General features: G+C 35.6%; 1 protein-coding gene across 2 annotated transcripts in view; it reads left to right on the forward strand.

Moving 5' to 3' along the window:
- The window catches only part of LOC123532158 (deleted in malignant brain tumors 1 protein-like), a 128,809-nt gene that overhangs the window by 87,061 nt on the left and 26,029 nt on the right, over positions 1-15,719 (forward strand). The window contains exons 19-24 of one of the 2 annotated variants that reach the window (XM_053517766.1): positions 610-790; positions 1,425-1,559; positions 4,947-5,167; positions 11,590-11,759; positions 13,597-13,745; positions 15,495-15,607. In XM_053517766.1, coding sequence (XP_053373741.1) covers positions 610-790; positions 1,425-1,559; positions 4,947-5,167; positions 11,590-11,759; positions 13,597-13,745; positions 15,495-15,607 — 969 coding nt within the window. The remainder of the gene's footprint in view (positions 1-609; positions 791-1,424; positions 1,560-4,946; positions 5,168-11,589; positions 11,760-13,596; positions 13,746-15,494; positions 15,608-15,719) is intronic. The other variant, XM_053517767.1, reaches the window with a different exon arrangement.

The following is a 15,719-nucleotide window of genomic DNA, read 5'->3' on the forward strand; positions in this document are numbered from 1 at the left end:
CGAGGCGTACGTTTTCCATGATGATTTGATAGAAGACGATGTATCTGTGAGAGAACTTACTATCATTACATCTCTGTGAGAGATAAAGTTTATCACTTTGCTTATTGAACGTTTGGCTTACTGTCTACCAAACGTGTACAGACTATGTTTTGCTGTAACATCTAGTGATATTCAGGTACTCTTGTTATTCAAATAATAGATAAAAATGAAGAAAAATATGATTAAAAAGATTAAACATGCATCTAGAATTATTATGAGATACGGCAGCATGTTTATTAGAAATCCAAGACTTGACAACTTTTTCATGAATTCTTGTCCCTGTTTGAAATTTCAAATTGATCATGATCATCAAAATTCCTGGTATGTTACTCGGACATGGGCTTATCAGGTTATAAAACCATTATTTAACAGAAACCATGCCATTTGTCAATTTCAAATTGAAACAGCCAATCAAATGCTTTGGTTTTAGACAGGTCAGTAGATTTCAGATTATAAGTTTAGTTGAAATCCAGGAAGCAGTCATAGAATGTTGTAAACAGTGGTCAGTTAAAAGGTCTTTTTCTCTGATATTGATGTAAAAGGATGGTTAATAAAAGACTTTTTTTCTAGCTGAGTCTGACTGTGAAAAAGATTGGGTTGCAGTATATGCTGGTAACAATTCTAATTCTCTACTACTGGGTAAATACTGTGGTGATACAGCACCTCTGCCTATCAGTTCTCTTGGACAGATGCACATAGAGTTCTGGACAGACTATTCGATAGTCCATATTGGATTTAGAGCCAATTACACGTAAGTGTATTATCTCACTGTTTAAGTTGATAAGGACAATGAGAAGTAAAGAGTCAGGAAAAAATAAAACAGTTCAAAGCAAACACTCTGTTTTTGAGGTAATGTGTGTTACTAAAGTTTTAGGAGACAAAAAAAGCATTGTTAACTGTCCCAAGACTTTATTTTCAAAAGAAGTTTTATTGAAAAAGTGTCCAAAAATTTAGGAACATTGATTCAGCCAGGGATGATAAGCTGTTGTCACATATGTCCTCAGGAATCATAATATATATGCTTGCAAAGTTAGTCAGATTCAGATTCGTCCATTCTGTAGAAAGAAAAATGCGACTTTTTCGACATATGAAAGATCAAAGGCGCTTGATTGAAATTAGACAAGTTGAAGCTGTTTTAAGGTAGCGGTAATTACATCAAATATGTTTTTATTGTAAATTTCAACCTTGCTGTTAAATGTAGTACATTGGCAGCTAGGTGTTAGGACTGATAAAAGCCTTTGATATAATATTCATATGTGACTTTTTGGTAAGAACTGTTTAATAATTTGTAAACATTTCAATGCAAGTTTTAATAATGGTGCATAGCGCCAGCCGAAAAATGATTAGACCTTTTTCTTACCAGTTTACGAATTTTGCAATTTCAGGGTCATTGAGTGTGGTGGTGTGTTCACAGAACATTATGGTATCATTGAAACCCCAAATAAGCCCACAGATTACCATAACAATCAAAATTGCACATGGAGCATAACAGTAGTGCCCAATAGGGTCATACAATTAAAGTAATGATTAATTTATATACAAGCTTTTATTGCAAATTATGCTTTTTTAGGTTTAAAGATGCATCAAAACAATTGTATGCCATATGGCAACTTTTCCAGTTTTTAATGGTGGAAGAACACCCATTACCCCTCCCCTCCAGGCACTATTTATAACCCCCCGCCACAAGTGATAGGGTTTATAGGAATGGTCTCCGTCCTTCCGTCTGTCCGTTCGTACCATTTTGTGTCTTCCCTGTATCTCCTTCACCCCTTAAAGAATTCTCATGACACTTTAGTCAAGTGATCGCCGCATCAAGGCGATGTGCAGAACTTGTGTGTCAGTCACGTTGACTCAATGTCAAGGTGACAACTCAAGGTCTAAAGTTTGAGTCTTCCATTTTGTGTCCGCTCTGTATCTCCTAAACACCTTGAAGTATTTTCATGAAACTTAGATCAAATGATCACCTTATCAGGACTATGTGCAGAACTCATGAGTCAGCCACGTCGGTTCAAGGTCAATTTCACACCTCGAGGTCCAAAGTTTGAGCTCTGTATCCCCAAATTACTTTTAAGGATTTTCGTGAAACTTGGGTCAAATAATGTGCATAACTTATGGGACAGCCATGTCAGCTCAAGATCAAGGTCACAACCTGAGGTCAACGGGTTGAGCCTTGCATTATTGTCCGCTCTGTATATTCTTAAATACTTGAAGGATTTTCAAATTTATTCATCAAGAAATGTGTCTTTAACTGCAAGCAACATGTTCCAAATTGCAAGCAGTGTGACTTAAATTGCAAGCAACATGTTTCAAACTCCAAGCATTGTGTCTTGAACTGCAAGCAATATGTCTCCATCTGCAAGCATTGTGTCTTGAACTCAAAGCAGCATGTTCCGAATTGCAAGCTATCAGTTGGAAGCAACATGTCTCAAATTTCAAGCTGTGTGTCTTGAACTGCAAACAGCATGTCTCAAACAGCAAGCATTGTGTATCAGACCCGTAATAAAATACTTCTTTTGAAGAGTATTCAATTCCTTCCTTCTATAAACCTACTTTGACAAAAAATGTTCAGAGGGCGTAGGTTCAAGCCCCACTGGGACCATTTTTTTTCTTTATTTTTCTATTTTTGTAATAAGTTTTACTTGTTTTAAGACTTATTATTGATTTATTGCACAAAAGTAGTAGAAATTTTTCATTTGATAACGATTTCTTGGTGTTCAAGGTGAATATTCCTCTGAAACAGAAAGAGCAGAATTAGACATCTTAAAAATACTGAGTTCTCTGTTTTGCCCTTGCTCCTTAGATTACATTTTGTGGAAGAAATGTAGGTAGATTTTACTTCTGACCAAGGTTATTTTTGAATGAAGTGAGCAAAATTTAAAACAGTCCCAGAGGACTCGACCTTAATTTTTCAATGTTGGAGTTTGAATTCTGTCTAATTAAATCCGTTTATTTGAGGCACCCTAGAAAAAATGATATTGATAGTTTTATTTTTTGTGTGTAATTATTGTTTACCAATAGTTTGATGTTTCTTTTATCAAAATTAATGATATAATGAATTTTCTGCAAACATTTTGGACAGTGGCCATCACTTTGAAATTTGTCTTATTTGAGCTTTAGGAAATACCATAAATTGTACAAAATTTATAAAAAATGACACGGTAAAAGTTGTTTAAAAATTGTAAGACGATGCGAAACACGGTCAGCTTTAAGAATATACCAAGCGAATGCCATTTTTTTTAAACATAACTGTTAGCAACATGTTTCAAACTCTAAGCAACCTATTACATTTTACTTTCACCTTACGGGTTCGCTTTGAAGCTCCGCTATTCGGAGAGTAGGGGAGCTATTCCACTCGCCCGGGCATCGGCGTCGGCTTTCTTGGTTAACGTTTTCGGCAACCTATGTTTTTCTTTTTTAGTTTTGCTTATATCTTACTGTAACTTCACATAAACATTGTTCATGATCAGCATAAAAAACAAAGTGTGTGCAAGGACTTGGCCCATTATACCCAAGGTCAAGGTTTACACGTTGCGAAACACGGTCAACTTTAAGAATATATCAAGCGAATGCCAATTTTGTTTTAAAGAAAAAACATAACTGTTAGCAACATGTTTCAAACTCTAAGCAACCTATTACATTTTACTTTCACCTTACGGGTTCGCTTTGTAGCTCCGCTATTCGGAGAGTAGGGGAGCTATTCCACTCGCCCGGGCGTCGGCGTCGGCTTTCTTGGTTAACGTTTTCGGCAACCTATGTTTTTCTTTGTTAATTTTGCTTATATCTTACTTAACTTCACATTATCATTGTTCATGATCAGCATGCAAACAAAGTATGTGCAGGGACTTGGCCCATTATACCAAAGGTCAAGGTCTCCAAGGTGTTAAGTTGGGTTATTTTTAAGGATAATGTTTTTCGGCAACCTTTGTTTTTTTGTCATATCTTTGTTACTATTTTTGATATCTTACTATAACTTCACATAAACTCTATAAAAAGTATATGCAAGAGCTGGGCCCATTATATCCAAGGTCAAGGTCTCCAAGGTGTTATACTTGGGTTATTTTTAAGGTTAATGTTTTTCTGCAACCTTTGATTTTTGGGGGGTTTTTTTTCTTTTTTTTTTTCTTTTCTTTTGTCATATCTTTGCTACTATTTTTTATATCTTACTGTATCTTCACATAACCTCCATAAACTCTATAAATGAAGTATATGCAAGAGCTAGGCCCATTATATCCAATGTCAATGCCACCAAGTTGTTATACTTGGAATTATTTTCATGTTATTCTTTTTCGAAAGCTTCGGTTATAGATATATCTTTGGTAGAGTAAATGATAATGCCTTGAAATCAAAAATATGTCTTTATAGTCATCAGCTGTATCTTTGTATCTTTCATAGAATTAAAGTGTTTGGCAGTCTCCGCTTTCTTGATAAAACCTTAGTGCAATATTAGAAAATTACTTGCAACTTAAAATGTATATTTATAATTATCATCTGCATGTGTGGTAACAATCCCCATAACTCTTATTTGTATTTTGACCAAATTATGCCCTCTTCGTACTTTTTGACAATCTTCGTTTTCTTGACATAACTTTGGTACTCTGTATATATATCCACTATAAATAAAGTCGTTACTACATACACACAGATAGAGAGAGAGAGAGAGTGAGAGAGAGAGAGAGAGAGAGAGAGATAAATTCAGTGGAGCGCACTGTCTTACGGACAGCTCTTGTTTAAGACAGTAGGAGACTTAAAGGTTTTTCTAGGATTTGTTCTCCGTAGCCAGTATTAGCTTTCAGAGACTAATACAGAAAGCAATGCACTTATATGATAGCACACGGGAATATGTTATCAAAGGAATTTTTACCGTTCTTACCTTTGCACTAATTATAAATCTGTAAATGGTGTTTCAGATTCCAGATGTTTGATCTTCAAGCAGATTCAACATGTAGCTATGACTACTTGGATATATATGATGGGCCATCACTAACATCCCCTCTGATTGGTCGATATTGTGGTGATGGCATACCTTCTGAGCAGATAAGATCCACTTCAAATACTATGACAATCAACTTTGTAACTGATTCCTCTGTAACCAGAGCAGGGTTTAGAGCAGCATATAATACAACATATTGTAAGATGTTTTTTTTATTCTTACTGATTTGGATTGTTTAAAGTTTTTGGATATTTAGATATAATAAAAAAACAACAATGATTAATTCAGTACAACTGTTTTAGCTCCCCTGTCAAGTAGTGGCAAGGTGAGCGTTTGTGATTGCTCGTTGTCAGCGCGTCGTCTTCATTGTCCACGTCCTTAATTATGTGAACCGATAGAGCCCACATTTTGCATTTTTATCAAAAACAACTTGATGGATAGTATCTCGTCCTTTCGAAAATGGCAAGATCCACATTGGTTTAGAGTTATGGCCGTTAAGGGCCAAAATTGCATTTGGCTTTAATTCGATAAAAACCACATTTTGCAATCGATTTTAATCAGACTTGCACAGAATTTGTATTGACATAATATCTCATTTTCTTTCGAAAACAGGCCAGATCCTACCATGGGTTCCGGAGTCATGGCCCTTGAAGGACAAAAATTTGATATTGTGGTTTTTGCAGCATATAGACTTCATTATAAATACTTAACAACAATTGATCTTGGATGACATGATCATGATGAATCAGTCAGATCCAGTCATAGGTTACGGAGTTACGGCCCCTGATTGACACCTGAAAGAGCAAAAGTTTGTTAATATTTACCTTGTGAACAAGATAGTAGTGACATTTTACATCCGTTTTAATCACAAACAATTAAGATATGAACTTCACATAAAGAAAATCCCCATCAAATATATTCAAGAAATGATTTATAGAAAAAACGCATCTTAAAGGGAATTCCTATAGTTTTTTATGCGCATCTTTCTGCGCAGCCGACACTTTCTATTGAAAACTGAACTGAAGTCAACATTGTGAAACTGTTACAGACAATCTTAATATGAGAATTTTGAATGAAAACATTTTTGATAGTATATCAGTAATCAAATGTTGATACTGGTTTATGTTGTATTGACAAGTATCATGCCTGACAGGCATCTTGCTATTTTTGTGGTTGTGTTTTCACATCGCATTTTAGTACAAAGACAGTGTTGTTCATATAATGTAAGATAATTGACTTAGTACTGATAAGACAATATCACCTTTCAGATTATTTAGTATTCAATTATAGAAAGAATTAAGAATTTTTAAAACTTGTTTTTAACTTTTAGCAGGCATACATGTAATCAATTTGGCCAGGTTCGCGCCATTTCCGTCCGAACAGGTGTTGTATTCTAGCGGTCTTAACATAAAATTTAGCCTGGTGACCCATACATTTTTAGCCATTTTTATGCTCGCAATACAATTATCTATACACAAGAAGAAAAAGAAAAAATTCTATGAAAGAGTTTTTTTCAAAATTAAAAAAAACATTCTTCACTATGGGTATTTTTCATTGAAAAAGTTCACAAAAGTAAATATGAAACAATATTTTTTTTCATTTGTACCCATTATTGTAAGGATAGAGTATTACAAATATGACCATGATATCAAATAAGTATATAATAAAATCTGTAAAAAGAAAAAACCGTATTGTGCTGCCTGGATGTATATTTTGGTTGGTATTTATAAAAAAGCAGAAAATTATGAAAATGTTGAAAAATCGCTGGCAGTTTCAGCAACAGTGGGTGTGTTCAAAACAATTTTTCACAAAAACAAGCCTGGTGACATATTGTTTTTATTTGTTCATTGTTTTCAGCACAAATTTTCCTATCATATATGTGAATTTAAAAAAATTCTATGAAAGGAAAAAAACTATAGGAATTCTCTTTAACACTACTTTACACTATTTAACACGATGGTCGGTTATACGCCGGGCGTAATAATTTCACAACGGCGCAACCCAATCGAACTACTGTCCGACTGTATATTTCTCGACGCATACAATATGGCGCTCAATGTCACGTCGACGTGACGTCAACATAAAACTGTTGCGATACTTTAATCATTGCTAATCATATTAAAATTATAATTTAAGTAAATGAAGAAATGGTCTATTTTTTAAAAAAAGAACTGCTACTTTTTATTGGGAGTGCACACTTAAAGTGAAATTATACGCATTTTTTCAAGTAAAAGTCCAGCTGTAATTGATGTGTGTGTGTAAAAAGGGTGGATGAAATTATAGCTTTTAACCCAATATATCAAACTATTCCTGTGATCAGAACGAAATAATAACCGTCAAACTATAATATAAATTTTCAAATTTTGACTTGAGCAGTCTTTTTAAGAAAAGTCAAACTGCACGCAGGAGTTGCTTCTAGTCAGCTTCAGCAATCTCTACCTATAGATAAGGGAGATAAATGCGTAGATTGAATAAAAAAAAAGAACTATTATTTCATTAATCTGATTTCTTCATGTACTCCCCGAACAATGAAGGTATACTGGCTTCAGGTTGTCTGTCTGTCCGTCTGTGTTTCCGTCTGTTTGTTAGTCCGTCTGTCCGTAGGCACAATCTTGTGCGCACCGTCTCTCCTCATCCCCTTGACGGAATTTAATGAAACTTAACACAAGTGATCAGTAACAAGAGTTATTTTGCATGGGGCATGATAGTGTCTTTCAGAACAAGTTTGCAGAGCTGCGGAACTTTGTCTTTTGTAACTACATTACTAGCATATTCATAGACACAATCTTTTGCGCACCATCTCTCCTCATTCCCTTGGCACAATTTAACGAAACTTAACACAAGTGATCAGCAACAACAGACGTTGTGCATGGGGTATGTTAGGTTCTTTCAGAAAAAAAATGCAAAGTTACGGGACTTTGATTTTTTTACTACACCATATTCGTAGAGGCTGCATATGCAATCTTATGCGCCTTAACTCCTGAACCCATGCACACAATTTAATGAAACCTCACAAAAGTGATCAGCAACAACAGCAGATGTGCATGGTGCATGTTAGGTTCTTTCAGAAAAAAAAATGCAAAGTTACGGGACTCTACGGACTTTTGTAACTATACAACATACATAGAGTCTGCATACATGTATACAATCTTGTGCGAGCCTAATCTCCTGAACCAATGCACACAACTTAATGATGACAAGTGGTCAGTAGTAACCCTAGTTGTGGATGGTGCATGTTAGGTTCTTTCAGAAAAAATATGAACAATAATGGGACATTGTTTTTGTTTACATACTATATACATACAGTCTGCATATGCATTCTTGTGCGCGCCTAATCTTCCGAACCTTTGCACACAATTTAATGAAACGTCACACAAGTGACCAGTACCAATCCTAGATGTGCATGGTGCATGTGACGTTCTTTTAGAGAAATATTCTGTAGAGTTATGGGACTTTGTTTTGTGTTTATATACTATACACATACAGTTTATATACATGCAGTCCACATAATTATGCAATCTTGTGTGCGTGAAATTGCAGTGTACTGTATCAGTGCGTGAAGTGGGTACGTTCATCGCCTTTAGTGATAGCTCTAGTTTCTAAAGAATCAACTTCAAATGCTTATGCGGCGTTGTCGTTAATTTAACACATATAAAAACACAGCAGCCGAAAATTACGTTAACAAAACATTCACCAGAACACACACTATGCGCAGTAAGATGCGCAGTAAGATGTCACTTTAACTTGTGTTTTGCTATATAGGTTTAAGATTGTCCACTTTTTAAAACCTAACACCGTTAATGCATTTGTTCATATAAACTACACAAACATTATTTAGTAATTTTCCATATTTTCCAATATTTATATCTTTAGAGGTTGGCAATAAAATTTCCAAAACCAGCTGTCCTTTTAGAAAAAAATTAACCCAATACAAATGACAAGATGATTGAAGGTCTTAATACTACATGTATACGAATTGACAACATTGAATTTACTAACAATGCATTTTCATATAGTCATCATATAAATTGAAATTCTAAAATGTACGCCACCAAAAAAAAAAAAAACAAAAGAAAAAAAAAAACAAACAGACATTTAAGTTTTACAGATTATAGGTGGAGGAAGAATTAGTTCAGACAAATATATTGATCAAATATATAAATTAAACTTTGTTTTTTTCTTTGAAGTCAAGTTCTAAGAAGTATGGTAGCTTAATATAAAAGTTAGTTTTTTATAAATTCTACATCAGAAACAATTTTATCAGATATGTGTTGAAACGTATAAACTGCTTGTTATTCGTACATCTTTATTCACACTTTATCTGCTTCAACAAACGATATTTTAGATTCTGTTGTTTATTTAAGTCTTATCAATGTACACAAATCAATATTAATGACATGATTAAATTCTTTATATACATGTACTTTGCCACTCTTTAGTAGAGTTATAAGAGACTACTAAAACATAATATAATTATCACAGTTTTCAATAATTACTACACATTTAAAATAATAATAATTCAAATTAAAAGTCACTTTACATATATATACATATTTGTATGTATACAAGCATGCACACATACTTATGTATTTATACATTAACCCGGAATTAGAATAAAAAGAGGGATTTGGTATGTAATAACTACAGTCGACATTGTACTAAGAGACCGCCCAAGGGACTGCTAAAAAGTGGTCTCTTAATGGAATGATCTCCTAATGAATTTCAGTCAGGTGAAGAGAACAGTTATTTTTAACTGTTAATGTAACTGTATTAATTATGAACATACATATATGTATATATATTTCACAAACTGTGAATATAATAGCTGGATTGTTCGTCAGTTCGACTGTTACAAAAGTTAATTGCATTTAGGCAGGTGCAAAACGTACTTGCTAATTACACAGGTGAAGAAATCGCTTAATAGATACTTTTAACGAATATTTTACCTGTCGGGACTACATTAATGTGGTCGCTAGTCGTTTAATAAAAAAGCCGTTTAATGGAATGAATTTATATACTGAAAATTTCGGGAGGGATTTTGACCGGTCGTTTAATACAAAAATTGCTTGATAGAGGTGGTTGCAAGTACGATGTCGACTGTATTACACAAAATGTACTACATGTTTCTGATAGTGAGGCCAAAGCTATATTATATAATAGGATTTAATATTATGCGTTTACTAAAGGCAGAAAAAGTACCGAGTTTATTCATTCGTTTGCCAAATTGAATTTATTTAGAAAGGATATCTACCTCAACTATCACTATATACTGGTCATTCACATTTCAAAACAGAGCATGTGTCTTGCGGGTGCAGACGTCTCTGTAAAGCGTACAGTTATAATATTGAACCAATAAACATACTTACACTTTGTGAATGCGTTTTCTTGATATAATTCGCGTGTGTCACCTTTTAGTAATTCATTTTGTCATCTAGATTGTTTGCAGCCTTTCTTTAATAAATCATAATCCCTGAGTTTCATTAAGGGTAATAATTTCATGATTTCAGATGGCATGTGCACTGTTGTTTACAAACACAACAACTTATGCATTCAATAACTTTTTTAACACGTTTCATCGCGCGTTCTTTTAAAACTTGTAACATACTTACCAATGTAACCTCCTCGGTAGCCTAGTGATAGAGCGTCCGCTTCGAGCGCGGGAGGTCGTGGGTTTGATCCCCGGCCACATCATACCAAAGACGTAAAAAATGGTACTAGTAGCTTCCTCGCTTGGCGCTCAGCATTAAAGGGATAGTGCTAGGACTGGTCATCCCGGTGTCAGTATAATGTAACTGGGTGGGGTATCATGCCACGTGTCTACGGCGTGATATTCCAGTGAGGCAGCACTATAATGTTGGGCATTGTGCTCACTGCTACAAGTAGACACCGTCGTTTATATGATTGAAAAATTGTTGAAAAAGACGTTAAACCCGAACACATACACACATACTTACCAATGTAGTCGTCACACGATGTACGGACGAATTTATTCTTTAAATGAGCCGTGTCATGAGAAAACCAACATATTGGCTTTGCGGCCAGCATTGATCCAGACCAGCTTGCGCATCCGCGCAGTCTGGTCAGGACCCATGCTGTTCGCTAACAGTTTCTCCAATTCCAATAGGCTGTAAAAGCGAACAGCATGGAGCCTGACCAGACTGCGCGGATGCGCAGGCTGGTCTGGATCCATGCTGGCCGCAAACCCACTATGTTGGTTTTCTCATGACACGGCTCAAATTAGTAAACGTGAGATGAATAAGGTAAAATGTGTAATTAACTACTTTCACTTTCGCTGATATCCGCCATTTTAGTTTAACTACATGCCGGAAGAGGAGAATGTACGTCTGAATCCATTCCAGGAAAGTCGCTAACGAATGTATGGTTAACTTGAAAGAATTTTAAACTCTACAAACTTGACTACATCAAATTAGTGCTAGTCCTGAAACAAACTAACAGCAAGCAACAAAGCAACTTCATAGCTGTTTAAGCCTATAACAGAAATCTTTTTTTTTTTCCGCACCTTCTGTTTACTGTTTCTATTTGGTGTGTTACTTAACTGAAGATGGCGCGAAAGTTTCAAAAACACACAGTGTGAAATGAACCATTATCTTTTATTATAGTTCCAGATAAGCCAAACTATGTCTGTTACCCCAACAACAGGATAATTGTCCATGATTTACCCAAAAATTCGTACTACTTTGCAATGCAGAATATATCTTCTGGTACTAACATCAGGTGTACAGTCTCAACATTAAACGCGACGACAGTAGAAATCACAGGATGTTTAAAGGTAATTTTAATTCAGAACGTAGTTATTAAGGAGGAATGCGCCTAATTTGAAGATATTGGGTTCCGTTGCGAAATTTTTGTCTTTTTTGATATTTCTGTACTTTTTTCTCTGCAGACTTTCAAACACAACCATTGACGTCCGTAAATCGCTCTATTCATTCAACAAATATCAATTTGCGTGTTACTCATCATATTAATTTAATTTAAAAATGTGTTAAAAATGGCGTTCTTTAAATGAAAATATGACGAGTAACAAGCAAATCGATTCTTGCAGATTGAACAAAACGATTTACGGAAACCGTCTGACGGACGTGAAATCGTGGTTCATCAAAAATGGACGTCAGTGGTCGTTTTTGAAGGTTTGTAGAGTAAAAATTGGTACAAAAATCTATAAAAATTAAAATACGCATTATAAGGGGAACATGCCGAATTTTATATAAAACAAAATGTCGAAACGGGACCCGATAACTTCAAATTAGGCGCATTCAACCTTAAGAAGGATTATTGCATAAAAACTATTTTTTACTGGATCCGCCCATGTATTAACGGGAGAAAAATCGTGTGCAAACAAGGCAATTCACGTGATGTTAATTCACGATTTTTATTTTTGAAATGCTTTATCAGGGATTTATATGTATTTATGCGCAGGCTGACATCTTGACCGGAAAATATGGCGTCACGTCATTTATATAGGTGACCCGGTGGTCTTGTAGCAACACGCTGGACTGTCAATCCAAATATCTGGAGTTCAAGTCCTCGTACGGTCACTGGAAATTTCTGAGACACTCTTGAAGGTCTCCCATTTAACTAAGAGGCCAGAGTAGGTTCTGCCCAGAAAACGGCTTTACATGTATCGGTGCTGTACACCGGGTGCGTAAAAGTCATAAAATCAAGTTGAAATCCACTGGTCTCTTTTTATCGTCAACAAAAGTGCAAAAATCCCGAAAATTAATACTCACGCAGTCGCACACATTTTATTTCACTATGTTATATTATGTCTCATATGTCTATTTACAACTGTTGGAAAGGTCAGTAAAATCTAATTTTAGGAAGTTATGCATTTCTGGAAATGTCATCCAAATTGTGATTTTCCCACAGACTCCCACCGTTTAAACTTGCTTGAGGCCAACTCTTGAAATCAGTTTGCCTTATAGAATCAAGCACATGAGCCTGTTTTTCTTTCATTTGTCGACTTTGCTAAATTTATTCTGAAGTGTTTTTTCAAATCATACATTATAGAAAAAAATATCTGAACATGCCTAATTTAACTACCTTAATTACGTATCAAGTATTGTGAATACAGTATAATTTGACCCGTCTGTACGCTACATTTTCTTTGATTTATTCTGGGGGCCTCCGTGGCCGAGTGGTTAATGTCACTGACTTCAAATCACTTGCCCCTCATCGATGTGGGTTCGAGCCTCACTCGGGGCGTTGAATTCTTCATGTGAGGAAGCCATCCAGCTGGCTTACGGAAGGTCGGTGGTTCTACCCAGGTGCCCGCTCGTGATGAAATAATGCACGGAGGGGCACCTGGGGTCTTCCTCCACCATCAAAGCTGGAAAGTCGCCATATGACCTGTAATTGTGTCGGTGCGACGTTAAACCCAACAAAATAAACAAAATTGATTTATTCTAATTTTGTTCTGTTAATAACCTGTGTTCGTATGTGAAAATCAAATAGCATCCGACGAGTTTGCAGGCAGCGTCACTACTAGAACGCTATGATTTTGTATAAGATCTTCCGTAGCATCGTGTTGCTTCATAGGAAGAATGATTTGTATCTTGGTTCGACTTCAGATCTGGACAAAACTGTGTTGTATAATTATTTTTTTGCAGGATGACCCTATTTTATTCACTTATGGTCTCTTTTCTGGGATTGAAACGTACCAGATACATGTTGGACAATCTGTTGACATCTACGTCAGGTGCTATGAGATAACTGAAGACGGCGTCGCTTTTGTTATTAATGACAACTTCGCTGCTACGTGAGTTTTGTGTTTATTTAACAATTAATGTTGTGTGGTGCATTTACGCGGGAATACGCGACATTTGGTCTTGTAAATCTGGCAGTTGCGCTAATCTTTATATTATCTCAACAATCGATTTAGCTTTAGCCTGCTAGCGGCAAGTGATTTTGTCTTTGCGACCAGTGCAGACTATGATCAGACTGCACGGACGTGGACGTGCAGTCTGATCATAGTCTGCACTGTCCGCTGTTCAGTCTGTAAATTTTCAGTGCACACCCCTTCAAATAGCAAATGGCACTCTCCAAACTGAATAATAGACCAGCGCATTGTAGAAATTTAGCAGGCTAAAGGTTAAGGTATTATCAGTTCATGGAAATAAAGAAAAGGGAGTCAGTAAGCACTTAGCAATTACACTTCAATTGCTTAGAGTTACTTGCCCACAGTTTGGGTGACATTTTTCATCATACTCGAATATGTGGGCTAGTCCCTGCAAGATGCATTATTCTATCTATTCTATGTTTTAGCCGATATGAAAATCAAAAAGAGGGTTCAGTGGCCCAGTAGTAAAACTGATCAAGTACGAATCCAGGGAACGCGAGTTTAAAATGCAGTTTAACTTACAAATAAATTCTATCACATTGTGTTTATATTGTATTAGTAACGAGACATATGTTTTGGTGCTTATCACTTTTTTCCGGTTTTAGTTCGACTGTTTAAAGAATAGGTAGAGCTACTGGACTCACTCGTGCGTCGGCGTCTGCGTTGGCGTCCCGCTCTGATTACGTTGGCATTTCATTAACCGCTAGTGGGGATGGATTGAAACCTCACACAATTATTCACTGTGATAATCTGACTTACTTTGCACATGTTCCATAACTCTGTTTTGCCTTTGAACAAAAATATGCCCTTTCTTCGACTTAGACAACTTTGGTTAGGCTTTTGTATGTAAGCTGGTATCTCAGTACCAACTGATAGGAATTGATTGAAACTTCACACTCTTGTTCACTGTCATAATCTAACATGCAATGCACATGTTCCATAACTAATTTGCATCTTTACAAAATTATTTTGTTTAAACCTTTTCGACTTAGCAGCTTTTTGTTAAGTTTCTGTATGTAAGCTGGTATCTCATACGATTTGTTCAGGTTCCATAACTGTTTTGCATTTTTTACAAAATTATGTCCCTTTTTCGACTTTCATATTGAATTCATTCAATCGACAAGCCTTTTGAATAGTCGAAACTTGTTGTCCACCGAAAGCTCTTGTTTTCGTTTGCTATTCACATTGTCGCCGTAAATATACAAATGTGGGCAAGGAATTCTTATCAATTGTTTACTGCTTGAAGATTTTTTGACTATTTCTGGTTAATTATTGTTTACTTAGATAGGCTTTTATTAACGACAGTCAACACTCGCTCCTGTTTTTTTTTTTTAAAAATATCGTCGCCGTCTCATTTTCTTCATATACTGTAAAATCATTTAATTTCGTGGGCATGAACTTTCTTGGTTTTGGTCAAAAAGGCAATTTCATGGGGATAAGAATTCGCGGATTTCAACTTTTGAAAATAAAATGAATGGGGAGTTTACTTGTTCGTCGGGATTAAATTTCGTGGATTTACTCAACCACGAAATCCAGAAAAATTAGTCCCCCACGAATATTAATGATTTAACAGTAAATGAGATGAACACCTTATAAGGTTTGATGTGTCTTCAGAGCATTTGCAATTACTAACGTGGTTCAATTGTGATATATGTTTTTAATCTACAGCTTGCAGATTGACAGCAATAATACGATAGATCCCTCGTACAATGTGTCATCTTCATTGAATACAACATTTTCTTACGTTGGCGAGCCGGTAGCTTGGACCATCACTTTTCCAGGTGCCTGTTTTTCTATGCATCTCTTTGTTACTGAAACACACAGATTATTTACTTCATACATACCACCAAAACACAAGATTAAGGTGTGTCGGGTTTTTTGTTGAATAGTCCT

The sequence above is a fragment of the Mercenaria mercenaria genome, chromosome 11, assembly GCF_021730395.1.
Source record: "Mercenaria mercenaria strain notata chromosome 11, MADL_Memer_1, whole genome shotgun sequence".
Lineage (NCBI taxonomy): Eukaryota > Metazoa > Mollusca > Bivalvia > Venerida > Veneridae > Mercenaria > Mercenaria mercenaria.